Genomic DNA, 24,690 nt, shown 5'->3' with positions numbered 1-24,690 from the left:
GACCTTAGAAAAGACTACATCTGTCAGTCAGGCACATGTCTTCCTCTGCTTTACAGAGATGATTACAATCAGAAGGGATTGATAAGAACAGCCTCACTGGAACCAATGACATCAAATACTGGATGGATTCCCATTCTCTCAGTCAGCCCTGAACTTGACACACAGTAGGTCATCAAGAAGTATCTGTTGACTCCTCACTGGATGGGGAATACCAAGCTGTGTCCACTAGGAAGAGGAAGCTAGGGTGATGGTGGGGCTCTAATTTCTGTCCTCTTATCTTACCTAAGATATCTTGCATTGTTTGATAAATTGATGCACCTTTCAATAGGCAGTGTTTTAAGATTGTACTTGGAGATAGAGATGGAAGGATAGAATTTATTCTTTCAGTAACACATCTTTTCATGTTTCCTAGCTTTTGTATTTTTTACTTTTGCTTCTTTCTCTCTTCTCATTTGAATATCAAACACCTCTTTGGAATTTGCTTAACACTGTTGGCATTTGGATTAGCTATTTGGAAGTTCAGCTTCATGAAGAAGCTCCATTTATAAAGTTTATAAAGTACAACGACCAATCACAGATTATAAAACAGAAAAATATCAGAAGTCATCTAAATACAGTATGAACTGGACATTTCCCTGCCTGCCTGCTAGCCAAATGCCAATATTCTTGGATCATATTGACACAGTGAAGATTCTAAATCGCTTATGTCTCCTTCTCAGAGAAATGTACTGCTTGGGATTAAAGAACAAGTAAAATCTAGAAGGTTATGGGTTAAAGCTCCAAATGGATTTTCTGTTCACTGTTTATGATCCTAAGGCCTCTGAGCAGACACCTAAATGTTTGCTCAAAAATATTCTACTGGAGTTCTAATTGAGAAAAAGGGATGTGTCCAGAATGTTTACAGATAACGGCTAATGAAAGAACTCACAGATCAACTAGAAGAAAAATAATTAACTAGGATTTCTGCCGGCTGCCCATTGGGAATGCTAACTAATATGTGTGTTCGAAATGCTCTGTTTCATAAGACCTCAAAGGTGGTAAACGAGCATCCCAGGAGAGGGTCCTGGATATGTAGATAAAATATCTATCCATGTTCATAAAGGATCTCTAATTGCAAGAGAGTTGCCATCCAAATTATTAAAGTTACAGCGTAAACTATTCAAATGAAAAAACCTTTTTTTAGGTCCATAATAAAGCAAGCAAGGTTGCTTAGAACACTTTGGCAAAGCAGTAGTGAGTAAAGGACAAAGGAAAGGAGGGCAGCTCCAACGGATGTAGATGTTGGATTACATTGATTTTCTTTTTTTGTTGTATAAAAGTCTGTTGTGTACCACAAAGCTTTTCATGATTGTTACTGTTCCATTTGTTAACTATATTGTACCCTGTTTTAGCAAACCTGATTTACAAAATTCACATACTTCTTGAAAAAGATTTTAAATACTAGGCTTCTTTAAATTATCTTCTAAATAACAAGAAGCCTTTAAAACACTGCCAATTACTAATATTGCTAGTAAAATTCACAGTCAGGGAGACCAGCTAACAACATGAGAAGGTGATTATCATGTAATACTGGACTAATAAAAAAAGGCCATCAAAAGGAAGGACATCCTAATTATAACCTTATAAAGAAGATACGCATAGATAATGCTGGAAGGAAATTTAACAAACTGTAACAGCAGTTGTGTGATGGGAATAAAGTTGGGGTAATATTTTTAATCTTATACTTCTAAGTAGGAAAGGTAAATTTATAAAAATGAAAAATGATCAATTTTTTAAATGTAAAGAAAACTTTCATTTGCATAAAGCGAAGGGACCTAACTAGGTAAGGAAATCATTCTTAACTGAAAAGTGAAAACTAAATTAAAATGTTCTCAAGGTTTATTCACTTAATCCATAGGTATAAAGCTACTATGTCTCAAAAGCCATTAGTGACCCATTTCAAAGACTTCATAATCAAAAGACTTCCCTTTAGGAAACATATAAATGCAAATTATGAGAAGAAAAGTTTTTTTTTTTTTTTAACTTTACATTAGGGGTTCCGGAATGTCCTTTCTTAAAAGAGATAAAATGGAGTCTCTAGCATATGATTCTGAAGAGCTGTCCATAATTATCCAAAACCTTATAAAGGCAATTCTCATTATTCAGAGCAGCTATGGTCTATAAAGTTGCAATGAACATTGAATTAGTGAATACTGATCCATCGCCCCTAAAGGAAATACAGGGTTAGGTTCCTGAGAGCCCTTGGTCACAACATTTTTGTCAACCTATCAGTACATAACCTTGTTTTCTGTGTGTTTGTTTCTGTTTCAGTGTATCTTATTTAATATACACTGTGGATTCATTAACATTGAAATTGTGACCAATAGCATTGTAAATCATGCCTCAAGAAAGCTTATCTAACATGTATTTTCTCTGTAAGGCACATCACACTAGACAGTACTTTAGCACTACACGTGGGTCCATTTTAAACAGCAAAATAACACACCAAAAAGGACAAAAACATGAAAAATGGGGCACTGAATAGATCGTGAAAATGAAACTTGTTTACTGTAAGAGAGCTGAAACATGAAAGGAGAATCTTGCCTTGATTGACATTCACTGAGAACAACATGTCCGATAAGTAAAATTTTTCAACACTGTGTGTACTTTTGCAAATGACCGTGAAAGCACTGTAAGTATTGATTTTGGGGTCACAAATAAATTTTAGAGCATAGGCAAATTTGTAAATATCAAACCGGCAAATACTGGGAATCAACTGTACTAAGAAGCCTGGTTGAAAAAATGCATATTAGGTTACAATGAAATTCCTTCAATACTTTGAAAAAAATTCCTTCAATACCTTGCAAATAACTAAGAATCTTATTAATAACTAAAGAACCATGCCATTTTAATCACAACATCCATCTTGCTTTAAGTCACATTTGGAGGGGTGGGGAATACGATGTTTCCACTTGAAACTGTACCTTAAATGGTGATTCATGAAGCAACAAATTTTAAAAGTCTTACTAAAAGTTTTATGAGAAACTAAGTAAATAATAGCAAAAAACAATAACATGCATTAAGTGGTCTCACTTTACGTAACAGTATTTCAGGTGGACATAGATATAATGGCATAATAAAATTTTATATAGACCAATTCAAAGACAAGAGACAGGATGGAAAAAAAAGAGTGACAACATATATAAAAGAGCCCATTCCCTTGATTTCCAAAACACACACACACACACACACACACACACACACCGTATTTTAAATCTCTGTGAAAAATAGTGACATAAAAATGGAAAATTGGGCAAAAGATATTAATAGGCAGGTCATAACAGAAGTAATCAAAAATGCTCAATAAAAGAAAAATAATTTACAATGTTACCTCTCATGATAGTAAAGAGTCACAGTAATGATGGTCAGGATGTAGGAAAACTTATTTGATGAAAACTCTCTATGTTCCTTCAACTAGTATTGAAATAATTTGGCAGTAAGTGTAAAAAACTTAACCTCTGCATACATTTTTACACTCATGCTTCTCAACATTCATCTTATGTAAATAATCTGACCTGTTTGTAAAGTTATGAAAACAAGGAGGTCCACAGGAGCATTATTTTTAGTCGGAAACACCCTGAATACCAAATAACAGAGGACTGGTTAAGTAAACATATATCTATAAAAGTGAATACTATTTAGCCACTGAGGATGTTGTAGAGTACTGCAAAAAGACAGGCAAAAGGTACATACAAAGTGAAAAAAGCATACTATATAATAGTGTCAGTTATATTGATACTAGTTTTGTCAAAAATGCTATACTATATTATTCATTAAAAAGTCTATGTACATGTAATTTAATGTATTTTTGTACTTTTCTGTTTTACATTTCCCTAATTTAATAATTAGGGGAAAAGGGATGCTGCTTAATAAAATACCCTAAAACAAAGACAGAACACTATGTAGAAAGCCACTGTGAGTCAAGCCAATTTCTTCAGCAAGCCCATATGGACATGTTGCTCATTTAGGAATGAGACACTCACTCCTAATTCTCTGACAGTGGGTGGGGGCAGCATGGAGGGAAGAAGAAAGAGGATTCAGTGTCTTCAATCTCCTGAACCCACTGGTGCTCATCCCACCAGACTACAGTTCACCTCTGCAGAGCAGAAGAATCAGAGGTCTTCACAGTTCAAAGGTTTTTAACCTTGTTCTCCAGAATAATTTTACTAAGTTCACTCTCCACATCCAGTGATTCCTCTACCAGCCAATTTGGATTCTAAAACAATACCTCAAAAATAATAATAGTAAAACTGCCTTGATCACTCTACCATGATAAGATGATTCTTAAGATTCAGAGATGCTTGACATTAATCCTGGTCATTATTTGATCAACTTGTTAGGAAATACACTATTTTCTAATTGCTGAGTTCAACTACTTGTTTTCTCAATGCAATAACATTAAGAAGAAAAAAAATCCTAACTCTTGTAATAAGTATATATTATTTCCAACCTATATGATATTATAATTTGATTAGTGGTCCATTTCTCTTTAACAATCTACAAAGGCCTCTCCATACAGGATTCATAATGAATTACTGAGCATGCTGGGACTAATCATAAAATTTGCTAAAATATCCCAAAGTCTGTTAAATTCTTTAAATCACTTACCACAAAACAAAGTAAGGCGTATTAAAATCTGAATTTTGAGAAGCAGAGCAAAGCATACAACTATTATTTTTTATTTATTTCTGAGACTATGTCAGCAAGGAGCATGAAAAGAGATTTAGAGTGTTCCATTAGAGATGCTTTGAAAATGCGGTAGCTATCAGACATACTGATCATGTGTGAGATACGGAAGAGCCAATACTGTAAGAGCCAGGGCCTGGCTCTTACAGTATTGGCAAGTAAGTTGGGCATAGAGGGCCTGACAGTCTTGGAAATTTGGGATAAATGGACATCAGGAAAAGAAATGCAAAATCAGCATTTATGAATTCATGACAGTAGGAAAACCACTGTGAAAAGAAATGAGCCCAGGGAGGATGGTTTTCCACTCTCCAGTGTATGCACAGTGGTTACCTTAAATGAGAGGCTATCCTAAGGGGAAGGGGAAACCAAATGACAGGTTACAAATTGAGAAGTACAAAAACATTTTTATTCTTTTCAGAGTAGGCTATCAGGTTGATGATCACCATAAAGAATGGCTGCTTTTCGACTTTATATGAAAGTAAAATTTGTTTTCAAACTGGCCTGTAAGAATGGAGATGCAGGATAATCATCTCAAAAATATCGCTCATATTTAAAATATATTGGACATTATATTTGAAAATGAATCCCTAAAGAGTTCTATTAACCCCCAAAATAAATATACCCTTGCAGATAAGGCATTTCAGCAAATACATGTGGCATGTAATAAAACAAGTTTTTCTTCATGCCTCTGATATAAGCATGTATATAAGAGAAAAAGAGGATACTGTTGTTCTTAAATATAGATAATCAACAATACATGAGGCATTTAGTATGTATTAATTCTAAAACATTTATTACAACTTAAGGCCTTTGCATAAACCCTTTACCAAAAATACAGTGTGCAGTTTTATGTCCCTGGCCTCAAATTCTAAAGACTTTTCAAGCACTTACCACAGAGCTAAAACAGCTGGCCTCTCCTCAAAATTATACCAAATTATATTTTGTGGTTCTCCCAAACATGAATTTAATCCTCCCTTTATTAAACTGTGTTTTCTTGGTTGTCTGAAGGGAGAATCACTGCAAGCTACTGAATTGCTTACACATTTCATCAATTTCAAAATAACCCAGGCAGTAACACTGGTGACAATGAACTGTTTCAGACAGCTCCCATTTCTGTAGATGACCATTTATTCCCCAACTGTTTCAGTAATTCTAAATCTAAGCCTTTAAAATGATAATCAAAATGAACACTCAAAAAAAAAAAAAAACCAACACAAACTAAAGTTTTCATCATGGTTTAAAAAGGTTTGTCAAGTACTCCCACATATATCTTAGGTGATAATAATACAGTGCTTTGGGGTATTATTTTCAGGTCTACTTTATACATGAGGTGACAGAAGTTGAAAGAGTATATTCAAGTAGCTAATAAATACATGAGGGAAAGGCATTAAACCACAATAAGATACTACCTCACACCTACCAGAACGACTAAAATGTTGATGAGGGTGTGGAGAAATTGGACTTCCCACACACGCCTATGAGAATGTAAATTGCCACATCTAGAGAACTGTTTGGCAGTACCGATTTAAGCTGAGTATATGCATGCCCTATTACCCAGAAATTTTAGTTCCAAGTATCAAAAATATGCTCCAAATGACATGTATGAGAATGTTCACAGCAACATTATTCATAATAGTCAAACATAAGAATCACACAAATGTCTATCAATAGAAGATGACAGAAAAGTTCTTGCAGAGTCATACAATAGAATACTATACAGCAATAATGATAAGTGGACCACTGCTACATAAAATATGAGTGGATCTGAGAAATAAAAGTCAAGTGAAGAATGGCAAATACAAAAGTGTATACAATGTATGATTCCATTTGTATTATGCTCAAAACCAGGCAAAACAAATCTTTGATATTAGAAGTTAGGAGACTGTTACCTTTGGGAAGAAAGAAGGGTAGGGGGAGGATAGTGGGGAGGCTTAAGGGGCTATTGGGATGGTGACTGTCTTAGTCCATTCAGGCTGCTATAACAAACTACCATAGACTGAGTGGTTTAAACAACAAACATTTATTTCTCACAATTCTGGAGGCTGGCAAGTCCAAGATCAAGGCACCAGCAGATTCAGTGGCCACTTACTGGTATACAGGTGGCCAACTTCCAGCTATGTCCTCACACAGTGGAAGAGGTGGGAGAGCTCTCTGGGGTCTCTTTTATAAGGGCACTAATCCCATTCATGAGGGCTCTACCCTCATGATCTAATTCCCTCCCAAAGGCTCTACCTCCTCATACCATCACATTGTGGGGTAGGATTTCAACATATAAATTATGAGAAAATACAAACATTCAGGCCATGATGCTGGCCAGGTCCTATTTCTTGATGTGGTCAGAGGTTCCACGGGTATGTTCACTTTGTCATAATTCATCAAACTATATACTTAAGATTTGTATAGTGTCCTCCATGTAAGTTATACTTTTAATAAAAGTTTATTAAATTTTTAGATGGTACTGTCATGTGAAATTATTGCCCCTTTAAATTGGAAATGTGTGTATCTCAATTCATGCAATAAAGTAACACTCTGAGGTAGTAAGTACTGTTATTATCTCCATTTTATAAAAGAGGAAACCAAGACACAAAAAAGTTAAATGACATGCCCAAGGTCCCACAGCCAATACATGTTAGAGACAGGACTGCAACTCAGGCTGCGTGGCACCAGAGCCCCACCAAGAATCCCTTCCTTCTTAAACGAGTATTTGGTGCTTATACAGCACATTTCTTTCTAGACATTTAAAGGGCTTTGAAAATTTGACTCTAAGTTGGATCTAAACCAAGAAGCACAGTCAAATCAAGTGAAGTGACTTCACTAATGCCAATCATATGCGACTGCTTTTCAAAATCAGGCCTCCAGAGGGCGACAAATTTGCTTAACTTTGGACAATACAGTCGAGGTTACTGTTGAGATTCATATCAACCATCTTTTTCTTTAATTCATTTATGCAAGATGTTTTACATACTCCAGATGTTGCTGCACTCATTTTCTACACCTTTGGAATTCTAAACTTAAAATTAGAAACAAAAGCCAAAGCACCAATCAGGAAAACAAAAACGTAAGGCTAACGTTCTTGATAGTGTTTCTCCTTTAAATGTGTTCAAATTCTTTATAGATTACCACAAAATCCTACTCCTACTTTTTATTTTATATCAGTTTTACTCCCTGTGATCTTAGGAACACTAATGTTTAGAATCCTGGAAGTTAAAATGATGAGGGTGAGATCATATCTATTCTACCACCAGCAGAACAAACTCTATTTGTTCTTGCAGAGTCATACAATAGAATACTATACAGCAATAATGATGTGGACCACTGCTACATAAATATGAGTGAATCTGAGAAATGAAACAAACCTTTCTCTCATCTCAAGCCCAGCTGGCAAATAAGAGAATTATAAAATATTTAATGATACACTTCATGGGAATCCAGTTTAGAAAGCTATCTAGTAAACACTCTTGTTTTAGACAGTTTGGCAAAGGAACTTCACTTCATATATATTAGGAACAGATCAGTTATAAAGGTATGTGTGTTAGGTCCCAATGAAAATCAGCATTTGGGCTAATAGTCAAGTGAAAGAAACACAAGTCTCAGCTCCATGGCTGACATTAGGAGTGGAAACATATGCCAATCCATAATATTTTTCTTGAATGCTGATGCCTATTACTTGATCGATAGAATTAGCTTGTACATATAACAAACAAGTAGTTGTTAGTATCAGTTGATTTAAGTTTAACAACAACAGGCCTTTTGTAATTTTGAGTTTTAGTGTATTCAACTGACTAATCCTTATATCTAACAAAAAAATCAATACCTTTGAAATAATCAGCTTTGGGCACTGGGGAATCTCTACTTCTGGGCAAATGGATGGGGTTCTACTTGAAATAATTACTTCCAGAAGTATAACCAATTTCCTTGCAAGATGAAATCAATTCATCTATACTATTTTTTAGCCTCTGTTCTCTCAAATCTGTGACACAGTGCCAGGACTGAAAATACCCATTACATTTCTATGCTTTTTAACGGGCTTTGAAATTTCAAGATTTGGAAAATGTACTGTGAGATGAGCCAAGCATGCATTTTCCTGATATAGCATGAGAAAAATAAAATAACTCCCACATACCTTTATCTATACAAGATGACAGTCAAATCTCAAAAAAGTTTAAATACTCTAAGCATTTGAAAATATTCTATAGGGTAAAGTCAACGTTTTTGAAGAGATTTTTTTTTTCAAAAACAAAAACAAAAAAAGCTCTCCAAGTGATTTTTCATTCCCTTCCTGTACTTTTATGAAATTAAAATTCAGGATCAGCCCCTAAGAAAAGATATTCCAAAGAAAATGCAATGATTGTCCTGTTAGATTTAATCCTTTGATGGTTCTCTTTAATTCTCAGCACTGAGTTTCACTAAATGTACAGTATTTCATTACAGTTCCCTGTCCTCTGGGTACTTTGTAGTTCAAGCAGTTTAAAGAGCTCTGTATTATGTCCATGGTATTTACAGATTTCAATTGGTTTGAAAATCTCTGGGATAAAAATTATTCTTCCCTTAGAAAGGAGTAGGAAGGAGGGATAAATGAATTAATAAATGATTACAGAGCCTCTGATAATATTCCTACTTAACCAATGAAAACGAGGTGCTTCTGTAAACAGAAAAGTCAACTGCAGACACTTCACGGCTGGGTGACTTTGGACTTCAGTGACTTTGCTATTCCTGAACAACCCTGGAGCAATGAAGATAGGTTGCTAATAATGTTTAACAATTTTATGTGTGTGTATGTGAATCAGAAGGAAAAGACAACAAAAACATAAGGTTACCAACTAAGTCATAATGAAAACAGACAAGCATACTACTAACCTAAGACAAAACTGCGTGCACATGAGACCCAAAATGCCAGTCTATTTATGAGTGGGAAGCTTCCATATTAAGTTCAGACAACATTTCTTTAAAAAGAATCTGATATTGTTTTCATTCATGATTTTCTTAGTGATGGTTCAGATTTCCCATGTCTTCAGATATGTCAGGAACCAAGAGAATGTGTCACATATTAACAATATTAAGATAATGATTCTCAAATAAAGTTTACAATCATATGGTTGTGCTATATACATTACCCCAAAGAATTGTGAAGAGAATTAAATGACATATATCAGATATTCAAAAAATATTAGTCTTTTCAATATAATAATATCCACCTAAATCATGTTATCATAGACAACTGAATACCTACAATGGAAACAAACCATACTGGTATTTAAACTGATTAAATATTTACTGAATACCTTCTATGCACCTAGCATGAGTATGATAGCTACATTCTAGTTAAGAAGATGCCCATGAAACAACATTATATGCTACTTAGAGCATATCTTACGAACTGTAACATCTGTAATTGTCAGAGATGAAAATTGAAAAGCATATAGAAGGAGGTGGGGTCATTATTTTCCAGTAATATATGATATTATAAGCCTGTAACTTTCTTCTGTCTTAATCTTATAATATCTTCAGCATCTTTATGAAAGGAATCTGAGACTCAGTCCTCTCTAAGTCACATAAGCGTAGAACTAATCGCGTCAGTGTGAAGGACCCAAAAAATATTTCATGCCAACCAGTGTTTCATTATTTACACTACACTTTTTAAAAAAATTTCCTTCTACCTCCCAGAACTTTGTATCACATACCCTGAAATAAAATCCTAGGGGCACTTATAAGCTTTTCACCCAGATGATTTAAACCATTATGCATTCCAATGGGATATAAGGCAGGATTTGCACCTGGGGCTGCAAAGTACATGGGTTGGCTTATTAACCCATAGCAGCAGGAACAAGGTAGATCTTGAAGGTGAGAAATCATTACACCGTGCAATCTCCCCTACAAAGAGAGAAGTTACCTTAGGATCAGCTGTGAGTAATTTGAATGCTTGATATACTTGAGATTCCTTTACACCACCACCAAGATCCAAGAAGTTGGCTGGCTTCCCACCATTCAGGAAAATGATGTCACAGGTAGCCATGGCGAGTCCAGCACCATTCACTGTGAAATGCAAATGGCACACAAGACAGGATAAATTTAACAACATGAAAGGGTGCATAAATTTTGTCCCTCCCCCATATTGCTAAAAGAGAACCCTGACTTTACTAGGCCAGTTTCCACCCTGCTTGGAATTCTATTCAACCAGATAAATTCATAGACTTTAAGAATAATCAGGACTGTCGGGCTTCCCTGGTGGCGCAGTGGTTAAGAGTCCGCCTGCCGATGCAGGTGACACGGGTTCGTGCCCCGGTCCGGGAAGATCCCACATGCCGTGGAGCGGCTGGGCCCGTGAGCCATGGCCGCTGAGCCTGCGCGTCCGGAGCCTGTGCTCCGCAACGGGAGAGGCCACAACAGTGAGAGGCCCGTGTACCGCAAAAAAAAAAAAAAAAAAAAGAAGAATCAGGAAATGTGCATACAAAGAATAAACAAAAAAGACCTGGGAATGGGAAGAAGGATTTATTGAGAAGTTAAATCAATCTGGGAAACACAAAGAAGGGAAGAGCTTAAGTAAGTAATAAATTTGGACTATAAGTAGAGGAAGGAGTTTTAGGTTCTGGAAAGTACAGATTTTAAAAGTACGGAGTTTAAGAGAACTGGGAAAGAGAGGAAAAAGGATGTGAAAAGCTGCTAGAGCTTATGAATTACATTCTTTTTAATATTCTTTAAGAGATTTGAGTAAAGAATGTGATTCTTTCAATTTTTTGCTTGTTGAGAATATGCTCCTTTAAATGTGGCATCCCTCTGGGGTTGAACCACAGGGATCCCAACTTTAATAGGACTCCACACTTTTTTACACTTAGCGCAACCATGCATGTTTAAGCGTTCTCTGAGAAACTTAGAAAGCAAATGAACAAATTACAGCATCAAAACAATATTCCTAACCCCTGTTCCTGTTTCAAATTAATACAAGAAATGTTCACTAGCAACCTGATCATTAAAACTAGAACCAAAATGTTGCCAACATCCTAGTAGCTTTTTTTTAAGAAACCAAAGAAAGAGTTTTAACATAAAAATTCTTATTTTCCAGGGCGAAGTTTTACTGATCAACTGCACTTCCTTTGCTTCTTAAGTTTAATTATAGGAAATTGCTTTCCTTAAGTTAGAAAGTGCCAAAAAAAGTGCTGAACACAGCAGAAACTCTCCAGGTAAAGTACCTTTCACTTTTTCTGACCTCTGAATTCCTCAGGTAAGCCTATAAACTGTGACTAATTTAATTAAGTCTGGGACAACTAAAATAAAAATCATTTATATATGATCTTAAAACAATGTGAAATGTGTTAATTGTAGCTTATGAGACTGCTACCTTGGCCAAATCATGCACACTCCTATAGAGGCTACGAAGAATATGTATTTAATTTGCTCTAAACACACCATTATATCTTTCCCCTTTCTAAACGCCTACAAATATTGAGAGCATATTAACTTATCAAGATCAGAATGATGTGAGTGATCTGGTACATTAGAGTTTCTGCTCCAAAACAAAGCAAGAGCCTTTGGTATCACTTGTAATTGGGTGTCATTTTCTATTGTATTGAACAGCAAACTACTGGATGAGGTCTGTTCAGTTCTAAATATAATGATACTGCTGGTTTAATGAGCTACAAATCTTTTTTATTTTAATTCCATTGAGATTAAGACCTCGGTTTCAAGTGCAATGAATTGCTTCCACCAGAAAAGGAGAAGTGTATAAATCTCAGTACCATATACTATGGACAATGCAGAAATTGTATTGCCTCTATAGACCCATCTTTATCTCTGCTAATAAGCCAATTTTACAAATTTAGATTACTATGATAAAATCAACTGTCTTATTAATAAACTGACATAATGGAGTTGGAGTAAGCATTTTATCATTTGGTTTTCACAGCACCTGAAACTTTAGTATAATGATTAAAGTATTCATTCTCTTCTACTTCCTCTAAGAAAGCAATTTATCTTAAACCCAAATTTCAGAATAATTCCTAGCGTATTAACACTGACTAGAGTAGCAGAAGTTCTGACCTTTACTAATCAAAGTTTAACTGAAATACTTTAATGTTGTGGTCCTCAACTGGGGTGATTGTGCTTACCAAAAGGTAATGTCTGGAGACATTTCTGGTTGTCACAACTGGTGACAATGCAGCACAGGAAAGCGCCCCACAGTCAAGAATTATCCAACCCCAAATGTTCATAGTGCCAGAAGTGAGAAACCCTGCTTTAAACTGGTGACCACCAGCCAAAATGAACTTTGGGAAGAAATTTTGGGTTGTTTCTTAAGAGTTTTTGGCTACAAAACTCTCATGTTTACCTGCTTTTGGGAAATAACATTTCAGAAACCAAGGGGCCCTAAATTCTGCAAAAATCCACAAATCATTCTTTTGATATAACTGCTTTCTTACCAAAGCAGGCAATGTTCCCGTCCAGTCCTATGTATTTTAGATCATATTTGGCAGCTTCATTTTCAATGGGTTCATTCTCTGATTTGTCGTCCATAGCAAATATGTCCTTTTGTCGGAATTCTGCATTGTCATCAAAGTTTATCTTGGCATCAAAACAGACAACTAATAAAGAAAAAAGAAAGATACCTAAATATCTCCTAAGGATCTATAAATTAAGTTCTTCAGGCTGACAAGTGCAGGTGAAAGAAAGTCAAAAATTGTCATTTTTTCTCATGCTTCAGGCAGGAGAAGCTGTTATGGCTTTCTCGACCTTTAAACTTTAAGGCTACAAAGACAAATATGACATGGTCCCTGCTTTCAAGGGACTTACATCCTAAAAAAAAGCATAATGATTTATATGTTGGTTTCTATAAAATAACAATGTAAGTTACCATTACTCATTAAAAGCTACAGACTGGCATAGCTACATACAGATTTGATTTGCAATTTTTATTACAGTTCTTATTTTTAGTATTTAACCTTTCACTTCAACGCAAGGAGATACTAGACAATAACGCTTAACGCTGTCCCCCTATGTCCTTCTTTTGATGTTGCAAAGTGAAGTTTTTATTTAATCAGTATCCTTACTAATATGTCTAGAAGATATAGTGGAAAGAACACCAGGCCAGAATCAATAGATTTTTAAAATTATTTGATCCTTAACTAAATCTGTAACTTTGATAAAAATCTGGACCTCAGTTTTCTTATTTGAAAAATGGAAACAACAATCCCTAGACTGCTGATACACTTACTCTGGGGTCTGCTAAAACTAGACCATCATCTTGATGTAAGCAGGACCATCTTATAACTCTTGTGATTCAAGATACAAAACATTAAGAGACCAAGACTAGTCAGTTACAATGGAATGCTGCCAGGCATTAATTAGCACCACTGTCTCCACGCACTGGTGCTGGCAGAAATCTCTAACTCTTTTTACTGGCTAGGAGCCCTGGACACAGTGAAACTCACTCAGCGACAGGGAGGGACCACAGAATTTTCCTTGATTTACAGATCTTCCACATGTACAATCAGGTAGCGACTGCAGTGGGGACGGGTGGTGTGTTTGGTGTCTTGGATCTGATCTCTTTTATTACATCCCTTAGAGTAGAAAGTAATTATCTATGATGACATTCCATCATAACCTTCCTTTATCCTGCTTGGGATATCGACAGGCAGGGATCTCTGACCATGAATTTAGATATTACCCGTTCTCCTCCAGCATTGCTGATAGGCACCTAACTCATGACAGGGAAAGAACCACCTTCATATATTTCACTCTAAAGTAATGACCATGGTCTGTTAGTCCCACTTGCTTCCTATGAAAAGAAAATATCGTTATATTGTAGCATCCTGGAGTTAAAGACCCCAGGTAGAGGTTTTTTCCAAGGGTCTCTCTACCACAGTAATTGAGCACTTTGGTACAAATCTGTGCAGAATTGTCATATTAACATCTAAGAATTCTCAGCATAAGTAAAAGTCCAAACCACAAATTACTTAAAGTAGCACTGAATGACAAGGGAGAATCTTAAATGGAATTTAATGTCTGCCTGTGTCCTCTGTGTTGCCACAAAATGTCCAACCCCTTTACCCACACACTGTGAATATACAGAGCAAATATGAGTAATTACTTTCCAGAATACTGAAATCTTAAAGATGGACTCCTACATTACCAAAGGAATTGGCCAATGTTCTCTGCTTGCTACAGTAGCACTTTCTCAGCAATTAATGACTGGTATAACAATCGACAGGAAAGCAACATCATTGTTGGCTTTCCATTCGGTTTACAAATATATATTAATTAATTTATTAGTAATTTTAGCTCCTCCATTACTCATTGGCAAGATTACTTGAAACCAACATGTTCAGAATGAATGGGCAAATGCTATCAAATTGACTTCCTAAGTGAAGAGTTTCAAATAAAAAGATTCTTGGTCAAGATTAATAAACCAGTAAATCAAAATAGGTCCAGGCTGATCTTTGCCCCTTACAAAGACTACAGTTACAAGCTACTTGAGAGACAGCATAATTAATGGATATGTATGCAAAGCGCAGAAGGCAGTCCCAGCTAAATGCCTGCAAAGTCAGATTTTCAAAAGACTCTTTTTCTCGTGATATGATTTGTATGCCAAGTACAGAAATGAGTTCACTATTTGGGGATCACCTTGAGAGAACTTTAGAGTTAACCTAGGACCTAAAGATAGTGACTGTGGGATGACAGGGTTATCTATAGGTAGGAAAAAAGGTGTATCTACTATGGTCCTTTGCCAACTGTTCTCCCTCTGTAGAGAAAATTAAACAACATAATTAGGTCAATGTATGTATGTCCAAGTGCTTTTAGAAATTAAAAACACTACATAAATAGGAAGTAAGTAAGGCAACTTTAAGGAGTAATGAAAAATATCCAAAACTAAATTGCCACCATTAATGCCTAAATCTTTTTTGGGGAGGGTGGCGCTGGAGGGGGGATAAAGCATTTTAAGGAGGTACATGGATTTTGTTAGACACGTATTTGTTAAACCTGCTCAATATTTTTAAAATGGTCCCAAACATACAAAGTGCTTTCCTGCCTTACAATCTCAGTTCATAATGTTACATCATCTGAAAGTTTTCCCTTGAACTTGACCATTTAATGCAGACCCTGGCATCAAAAACACCTGGGTATGAATTATAACTCTCACACTTCCTAACCAGGGGTCCATCATCTCTCTTAAGCCCAGTGGCCTTGTCGGTCAAATGGGGACCAGAGTATTTTCTACTGCACTGTATTGAAGGAAGGGGAGGATGCATGCAAAGCACTGAGCCTCACTGACAGCTGCCACTCACTGGTTATTTTTATTATTACCAATGCCATCCTCTACATGCACAGTGCTTTCTTAGGGCTTCAGAAATACGATAGGTCCTTATGGCCCAGGCTACAGGATTCTCTTCCCCTCCTATTACTAAAAATGACCTGTACTTTGTCCCATTCCCTTATAATCCTAGAATGCTGTTTAGAGTACATCTAAACTAATGCCTACTGGAGTTTACACATGTACAGGTTACCTATGGTTTTCAATAAAAATACGATCTTCTGAATACATCAGAATTTTCCCACAGGAAGGATTTTAATGGTTGGCATTTCAGGCTTTGGAACTGACAGAGAAGGAGATTTTGCCTAAAGGATGATGATGAAAGAGATGACTTTGGTGATCCTTGAATCACACCACACCATTGCATAAGGCCAGGGAGGCTATAGATGTGTCTAAAACAGCCCCAAGTGAGACTCTAAGTCAGGCATTGGCAGAGTACAGCCCTTAGGCCAGCTCACTGCCTGCTTTTGTAAGTGCGGTTTTACTGGAATTCAGTCACAACCATTCATTTACACACCTCTATGGTTGCTGTCCCAAAACAACAGCAGAGATGAGTGGCTGCAATAGAGACTTAAATGGCCCCCAAACCCCAAAATATTTACTATCTGGCCCTTTACAGAAAATGGTTGCCAATCCCAGCTAAGCCACAGTTCTCATCCCATTTGTATCCTACTTTAACAACTGAAAAACTAGTCACAGGTATCATATTTATATGAGTGAAGGAGAAACTTAGGAAAGTTCATCATACTAGTGTGAAAACAAAAAAGTATAACAAACGAAATAAACCAAAACTTTCAGCTTGCACAGAAGGAGTAGATCAATCCCTGAATACTGATTGACTCTTATATGCTAATTTCCCCCTGCAAGACCCCTCCAAGTACACTTTCATAACTGGTGGGTTAAAAATGGATTGTCTAATTCAAAAAGAGTCACATACCACAATGTTCACTGCAGCACTATTTACAAGAGCCAGGACATGGAAGCAACCTAAGTGTCCACCAACAGATGAATGGGTGAAGAAGATGTGGCACATATATACGATGGAATATTATTTGGCCATAAAAAGAAACGAAATTGAGTTATTTGTAGTGAGGTGGATGGACCTAGAGTTTGTCATACAGAGTGAAGTCAGTCAGAAAGAGAAAAACAAACACTGTATGCTAATACATATATATGGAATTAAAAAAAATGGTTTTGATGATCCTAGGGGCAGGACAGGAATACAGACACAGACATAGAGAATGGACTTGAGGACACAGGAAGGGGGAAGGGTAAGCTGGAACCAAGTGAGAGAGCAGCACTGACATATATACACTACCACATGTGAAATGGATGGCTAGCTGCATAGCACAGGGAGATCACCTCGGTGCTTTGTGACCACCTAGAGGGGTGGGATAGGGAGGGTCGGAGGGAGACGCAAGAGGGAGGGAATATGGGGATATATGTATACGTATAACTGATTCACTTTGTTATAAAGCAGGAACTAACACACCATTGTAAAGCAATTATACTCCAATAAAGATGTTTTAAAAAAATGGATTGGCTATGTCAACAATAGCACAATAAACTTCCTTGCTCAGACCTTGGCTTTTTCATTTAGTAAGACAATAAACTATGGAAAATGTAGTTTTGGAGGTGCTGAGCTTGGTTCAGATATTAAACTTTTCAATGTCACATTAATGAAACCTCAATTCTATAGAAAATTCAACTCAAACAAAGGCCATTCTGTGTACAAAGTGGGTGAAAAAACCACACCTATTAATATTTATAAAACAATTTTCACCATCAAAAGCATATTGTTATATGCTTGATAGATTATACAAATGAATTTTCCTTCTGAACAAATATCAAAGAAAGCTGCAGTACTTATATTCATAGGGTGTTTTTGTTGTTTTGTTTAATGGTGTGAGATCCTGTGAGCTGCTAATTCAACAACCTCGATGAAGAACTGAGAACGTGACTGGCAGTTAGCGGCCTCTGACCCTAGAGTTTTAACAGAATGTGCCATAGAATTAAACAAAAGAAAAATGCATTACAGAGGGGAGACTCACACATAAAAGAAACAAAAAAACAGCAGGAAATAAGACTTGTCATAATTATTTTGGAAAATAATCTGTCTTCAAGCAATGTACTGAATTCGATTTGTGATAAATAACCATAACGTGATACTGAAATGCGCTTTGCCAAGATGGCTTTAAAACGCTGATACTTCCAAATTAGCCCACTTTCCGTTAAATGTTAATATTCAAAGAGTTGTATATTCTTGAGAACTTTTCTTTAGTTGCTGTGAAAAGAGAAAAATAGACACTAGGCAGGAGGGAGCTTCGGAGGAAGGTAGAGAACTGAGAATGTTCTTGAAAATAGTCTTGTGTATAAAGAGAGAAACACAGAGAAACACCCACCAACAACATGGGCACTTGCTAACACAGAGCAACAGGGTGGTTATTTAGGGAAATTAATCTGAAGAAAGAAAGGAATTTGATGTGCCACTTAACTTTGGATCACCCAGCCTTAATTCTCTTGGAATCTTGGCCAGATAGTTTTAAATTGGGTTTAACTCCTTTAGCTCAGTGAATGGATTTGGGCTCCAACTGATGAAGATGCCTTAGAGCAGGAATTCTTAACCTCAGGACTACTGAAACATTGAGCGAGATCATTTTCTTATGACAGGGACAGCACTGTGCATTGTATAATGTTTAGTGGCATCCCTGGCATCTACCCACTAGAAGCAAGTAGCATCCTGCACCCCAAGTTGTGACAAGCAAAAAAGGATGTTAACTAGATTCACTGTGGTGATCATTTCACTAGATAGACATAGATATAAATCAAATCACTGCACTGTATACTTGAAACCAGTATAATGCTGTATGTCAATTATATTTTAGTAAAAAATTGTGTTGAGACATTGCCAAACAGCCCCTGGGGAACAAAATGCCCACCCTCCCCAATGAGAAACTGTTTTAAAGATACCAAAGAAACGAGCCTGTGTGCAGGCAGATCTGGCTGACAGTGGGATGAAAAGAAATAAGACATAAAATCTCACAGTGGCTTACAAAATAAGTAAATGAAGATAGGTAAATAATTAAAAATTTTAAAAAGCCTTGCTTTTTACTTGGCTACAGGTTTAATGAATTAAATCTGGCAATGCAATTGGCCAAGCAAGGAAAATAGTTCATTTCTTTCTATTTGTTTGCTTTCATTTCAATAAAAGTTGTCATTCTCATAGACATGTTTTAACTCAATGTCTCTTTTTCCTTTGCGAAACTGCCTTTTTCTCACCATGTGATTCCAGCTCAGTGAATGGTCTAGGTGTGCACATGTGACCCAAGCAGGGCCAATCAGCATCATCTGAAAGGACTGTTACTGTTGCTGGAGGAGAATGACGAAAACTGAGAGCCATCTTGGCTGACAGCTCCAGAGGCGCTGGCTGACAGAGACGCTGAGCTAGAGACAAGCAGCACTGGGCAACCAGAGAATCCCTGATTACCTTCATACCGTAAGCCAGTCTACTCCTTAAACTTCTCTGTAACACAAGTAAAATAAGTACCCACCTCCCCAGGGGGCTTTTTAACAAAAACTAGGCTGATGTAGGTTTGTGTCACTAACAACCATTATAATCCTAACTAGTAGTCACTAAACTACATTACAGTCAGTAGTGCCAACTTATATTGTTTGAATCAGACTATAAATCACATTGGAAAAAATCATTCTTGGGGTGTACCAAAAATTCCCCACTGGTGACCTAGCAGCATAGATGTTATCAAGGCCAATGCTATTCTTTCTACCGTGTGTTATCTATTATGCATATATATGACCATTCATCTGAAATTTTTTAAAATGTTCCTCATTGGGCTCCCCTGGTGGCGCAGTGGTTGAGAATCAGCCTGCTAACGCAGGAGACACGGGTTCGAGCCCTGGTCTGGGAAGATCCCACATGCCACGGAGCAACTGGGCCCGTGAGCCACAATTACTGAGCCTGCGCGTCTGGAGCCTGTGCTCCGCAACAAGAGAGGCCGCGATAGTGAGAGGCCCGCGCACCGCGATGAAGAGTGGCCCCCGCTTGCCACAACTAGAGAAAGCCCTCGCGCAGAAACGAAGACCCAACACAGCCATAAATAAAAAAAAAAAAAAAAAAAAAAGTTCCTCATCAAGCAATAGAAGACTGAAGAAATTCTTTTACAAAGAAACTGTGCAATGAATAAGTTTAAAACTTTTTAAAGTAAAAAGATTGGTGTAATGCCAAGCTTCTTAAACTTCTAAATTAAAAGAGTAATTGTTAAGTCAAGGTTTTAATGGGAAAGGTTATATGTTTTGCTATTACTGATCTAAAAGAAAAAATTTAAGTATTCTGATTATAAATATTGTCAATATTGCTAAGATAGAAATGACTAATATTATAGCTCCTAAATAAAGGATTGCTTTAGGGAAATGTGACAATGATGAAGATCAATTTGTACATTTGGTCATTCATCAACGTTTCCTAATTGGGTTTAATTTGACTACTGCTCATTAGGAGTTATAAACCAACACACTTATTTAATTGTGATTATAATTCAATAGCTGAACTTTTATGGTACAATGAACAAATTAATAGCTAAAGATAATTTTGCTCTTAAAAATGTCACATAAGACTTATGTTTTAATGAACTATATACATGGAATGTATTTTATGACGATTCCTTCAAAAAAGCTCAATAATTTTCCTTTCTCTTAATAATTAAAAAGAAAACTTCAGATTTTATGAGGTTTTACACACACTCTCTAGGAAAAGGTTCTTGTAGCCCTGTTCCCTGCTGCCAGACCACAATCTGTGACCGACAACTTCCCAAAGGGATAAATGAAAATGCCATTTTTATCCCACTTGATGGCTGAATTTCCATTTTTTTGGTTAATATGAAATAACCAGGTTGCTTGTGCATATTAGCTTGAAAAGCAATATATGACCTTTAAGAATTTAAACTGAACTTCCTCTCTTGGATTTAATTATCAGCCACTCAATGCAGCATGAATTTTAACTGATATCCCCAAATTGGAGACTACTTCTAGATCACTCTGATGAAAGCAAATTAACAGTTTAAGATGGAAAAAATAAAAAATAAGGCAGGTCACCATAAGTTAGTCTGATGTATCAGAATCAACATGCACACCAGACTCCAAAAGACAAGGGTTTGAATCCCAGCTCCAGTAACTAGCTGCCCATGGGAAGAAAAATTCATTCTTCAATCTTCTATAAAATGGAGATAACTCCTAACTTTTCAGAGTTATGATAAACAATAAAAAAAGAAGACACATAAAAGTTTATCACAGTGCCTGATGTATGAGTTCCAGAAACAATTTTCTTCTCCTCTCTATATCAAATACTGATTATTTTACAGCCAAATGCAATTTTTCAAATATTTAAGAATAAAGGTAGTTTGCTTATAAATGACCAACCACAGAATTTTACCTAGTGGTCACTTGTGTAAACCATGAAACCTATTAATTTCAATGGTTTCTTAAACATGAGCTCTTTGCCTGTCCTAATCTGAAATCGTTAAAAACAAAAAACAAAACAAAACAAAACAAATATAAAATCTATACCTTTCCTGGACTACTTCTATACTCCTTGAGAAGAATACATTTTATGAATGTCAGGGGCCAGCCTATTTTGTGTCTAACATTGGATGCTTACACTAATCACCTCATTTAGACAACTGCCCTACAAGATGGGTATCATTTTTACCCACTTTTTTGGATTTACAAACAAAAACAAACGAACAAACAAAAAACAACTGAGGCTTAGCCCACATATGTGGCTGGAACACAGCAATCCCAGGCCTCTCTGGGTTCCAAGGACATGGTATTTAAAATTTTCTGAGTCTGACTATACAATCTCTGAAATATACTAAAGAGAAAAAACTGTACCATCCACGCTGGTCTAGAACTTATTTGTATTTGCACATAATGGGTATTTATTAGTCCAGTGGCAAATCCTTATTTACTGTCTGCTCACAACATGCTAAGCAGCAAACAAGACACTGGTGTTGAAAGATACTAAAAAAGACAAGGTTCGGGCTTCCCTGGTGGCGCAGTGGTTGACAGTCCGCCTGCCGATGCAGGGGACACGGGTTCGTGCCCCGGTCCGGGAGGATCCCACATGCCACAGAGCGGCTGGGCCCGTGAGCCATGGCCACTGGGCCTGCGTGTCCGGAGCCTGTGCTCCGCAACGGGAGAGGCCACAGCAGTGAGAGGCCCGCATACCGCAAAAAAAAAAAAAAAAAAAAAGACAAGGTTCATGTAATTTACATTATCACTATCCTACCCCCTTGATATTCCACCCCCCCACCATAAACACATGCACATTTTCAAGCTTTTGCTATCAAATTAATAAGACCTTACTGAATACTTGCTGTATGCAAGACACGGTGCAAGGGTGGTAGGTGCTGAGATATAAGACAGTTATTGATACACTACAAGTACCCAATGGGAAGAAAAAACCTTCTCCACAAAAATGTCTCCTTCTCCCACCTGAAGTGAAAGCTGCTAACCAAGTAAGGGGAAAGAGTTTGACAATGGGGCACTAGAGGCTTCACCTTGATGACATAACTTCAGCAGGAGACACAAGGTGAAATTATATGCAGATTTAGGTAAACTAAAAAGCTTCAAACAGTCTCAGTTCCATAAAAGCAGGTGCATTCATTACACCCAAGTGCTATGGCTCCTGATCCAACCTAAATCTTTACCATTGTAGCAGCCGTGAGGGGCATGAAAACTAGGGGGTGATGGTGGATGGATGTTTCTAAATAAAACAAGAAGTAACTTTCCTGGAGGCTTGGCATTTGGCTACAAACAAACTCAAGGGCTGAAATCTTTAACTGCATCATGGGAGCATTTGAAACTATGGCAGAAATTAAATTACTGAAGGAAATTAATGCAAGGCTGCTGCTACAGTCTTTTTGTACAATTTATAGTTTGCATAAATAATTACATTAATTTGTTTTTTCTCTCTTTTTTTTTTTACCTTGTCCTTCTGGAGTTTCACCAAAGGGATTCACTTCCACCTGAGTAGCATCGATTTTCAGGAAGAGATTATATAGCTTCTTAATTTGATCTGCAGCCTAAATGTGATCAAGTGAAATGAAATTACACGAAAGCAGTAAAAAAAAAACACATTTATTTTGCTGGATTAATGAAACCTTAAAAATAGCAAGTTATGTCTTTATTTTCAGTTAGGTTTTCTGAAGGGAAAAACAGAAAAGCATAATTATTTTAATTTCTATTGCTATTCATTAGAAGGAATTGCTCACCTTTCCTCCAGACACCAGGAAATACCATTATCAAGAAAACAAAATATTTTCAGTATGGCCTAAAAACATTGTTAATCTTTCTGAAAATTATCATGTCCCTATTAGGTGAGCTATAGCACCATATGAGCTACAATCATTAATACAAACAAGCTCCATTTAAGTAAAAGGTAAACATGATTTCGAGAGTTTATATTGACAAGGTTTTCCTTATTAGGCTGGAATAAAACTGTTATTATATTCATCAATCCAAACCTATAATCTGTGAAAAAACAATTACTGAGTGTCTAATGGAAATGGTTGCAAAACAGGAAGATGAAAGTCCCAAACAGTAAACTTACTAAATAGCACAGTTCAAACTAAAAAGTTTGTCCCAAAGGCATAAACCACAAAGAGCAAGAATATCCAACAGTTTCCCCGGTGTTGTGTCCCTGACTTCATCTTTCTCACTCTGCTTGAAATTCACTCGCTCATTCATTCTTTTCACCCAACATTTATTAACTGCTCATGTCGCAGCAGGCTGGCACTGTGTGAGCCGGGGCTAGGGGAAGAGTCACAAGTGAGGCGTGACAGCACCCTGGAAAGCTCGCACCTGCAGTGAACACAGCCTGTGATGCAGCACAGTGAGAATGTGCAGTGAAGGCTGAATGCTGGGGTTCCGTCTCATTCTTGGCTCCATCTTATTTCCCAGCCATGGTTTTCCCATTGCTACATTTTTGTTCATTGTTCCCATCCTGCATTATTTGCCCTCAGATTCGTTTCTGGCTTTTCCCCATCTCTACTCTGTATCAAGGGAGCTGACACTTTCAGGCTGTGTTTCCAAGGCTCCTGGGCCAGCTGGCTTCAGTTCAGCCAATGGAAAGCAGCGGTGAGAGACAGGAGGTGGGAGGAAGGAAATAGAGGGGTATTTCTACCCCTTTCTTTCTGTCTCCTCTGGCTTTAATTCCCACCAGGGTCCCAACTTCTGTATCCCAAAGTCCAGTGATACCACCGCCTCACTCTGTCCCTTGAGCACACAGGTAGCAACAATTTCCTGCTGTTGTTGAATTCTGCATTGCCTCGCTGTCCACTCTGAAACTTCTCTGCTCTCACAGCACCTACATAACCAATTACCTAGAATAAAGTCTCACTGTGGTAAATACTAGGAGTGATTTCTTTGTTCTGGTATTGAGTAAAGAACTCCTGGAGATGTATGTAATTCATATTATCGTAATTTATTGTATATACATGTGTAAACTTCCTTAAATCCTAATTTGAAAGCCAGTGGACATAAACAAACATAATGAGTAAGACTGAATATTTTTTAATATTATTTTTTTCTGGCTAGATAGTACATGTACATGATACAAAATTCCCAAGGTACACAAGGGTCTCCCTCAGAAC

General features: G+C 36.8%; 1 protein-coding gene across 6 annotated transcripts in view; it reads right to left on the bottom strand.

The window, feature by feature from the left end:
- The window catches only part of SUCLG2 (succinate-CoA ligase GDP-forming subunit beta), a 304,560-nt gene that overhangs the window by 140,664 nt on the left and 139,206 nt on the right, over positions 1–24,690 (bottom strand). For all 6 annotated transcript variants that reach the window (XM_081245225.1, XM_081245221.1, XM_081245220.1 and 3 more), the window contains 3 exons: positions 23,025–23,121; positions 13,137–13,298; positions 10,616–10,758 (listed from right to left, as the gene is read on the bottom strand). In XM_081245225.1, the coding sequence (XP_081101351.1) occupies positions 10,616–10,758; positions 13,137–13,298; positions 23,025–23,121 (402 nt within the window). The remainder of the gene's footprint in view (positions 1–10,615; positions 10,759–13,136; positions 13,299–23,024; positions 23,122–24,690) is intronic.

The sequence above is a fragment of the Mesoplodon bidens genome (genome assembly GCF_964165515.1).
Source record: "Mesoplodon bidens genome assembly, chromosome: 10".
Taxonomy (NCBI): domain Eukaryota; kingdom Metazoa; phylum Chordata; class Mammalia; order Artiodactyla; family Ziphiidae; genus Mesoplodon; species Mesoplodon bidens.
Note: the sequence above shows the minus strand (reverse complement) of the source record. Positions and strands in the feature narration are given on the sequence as shown.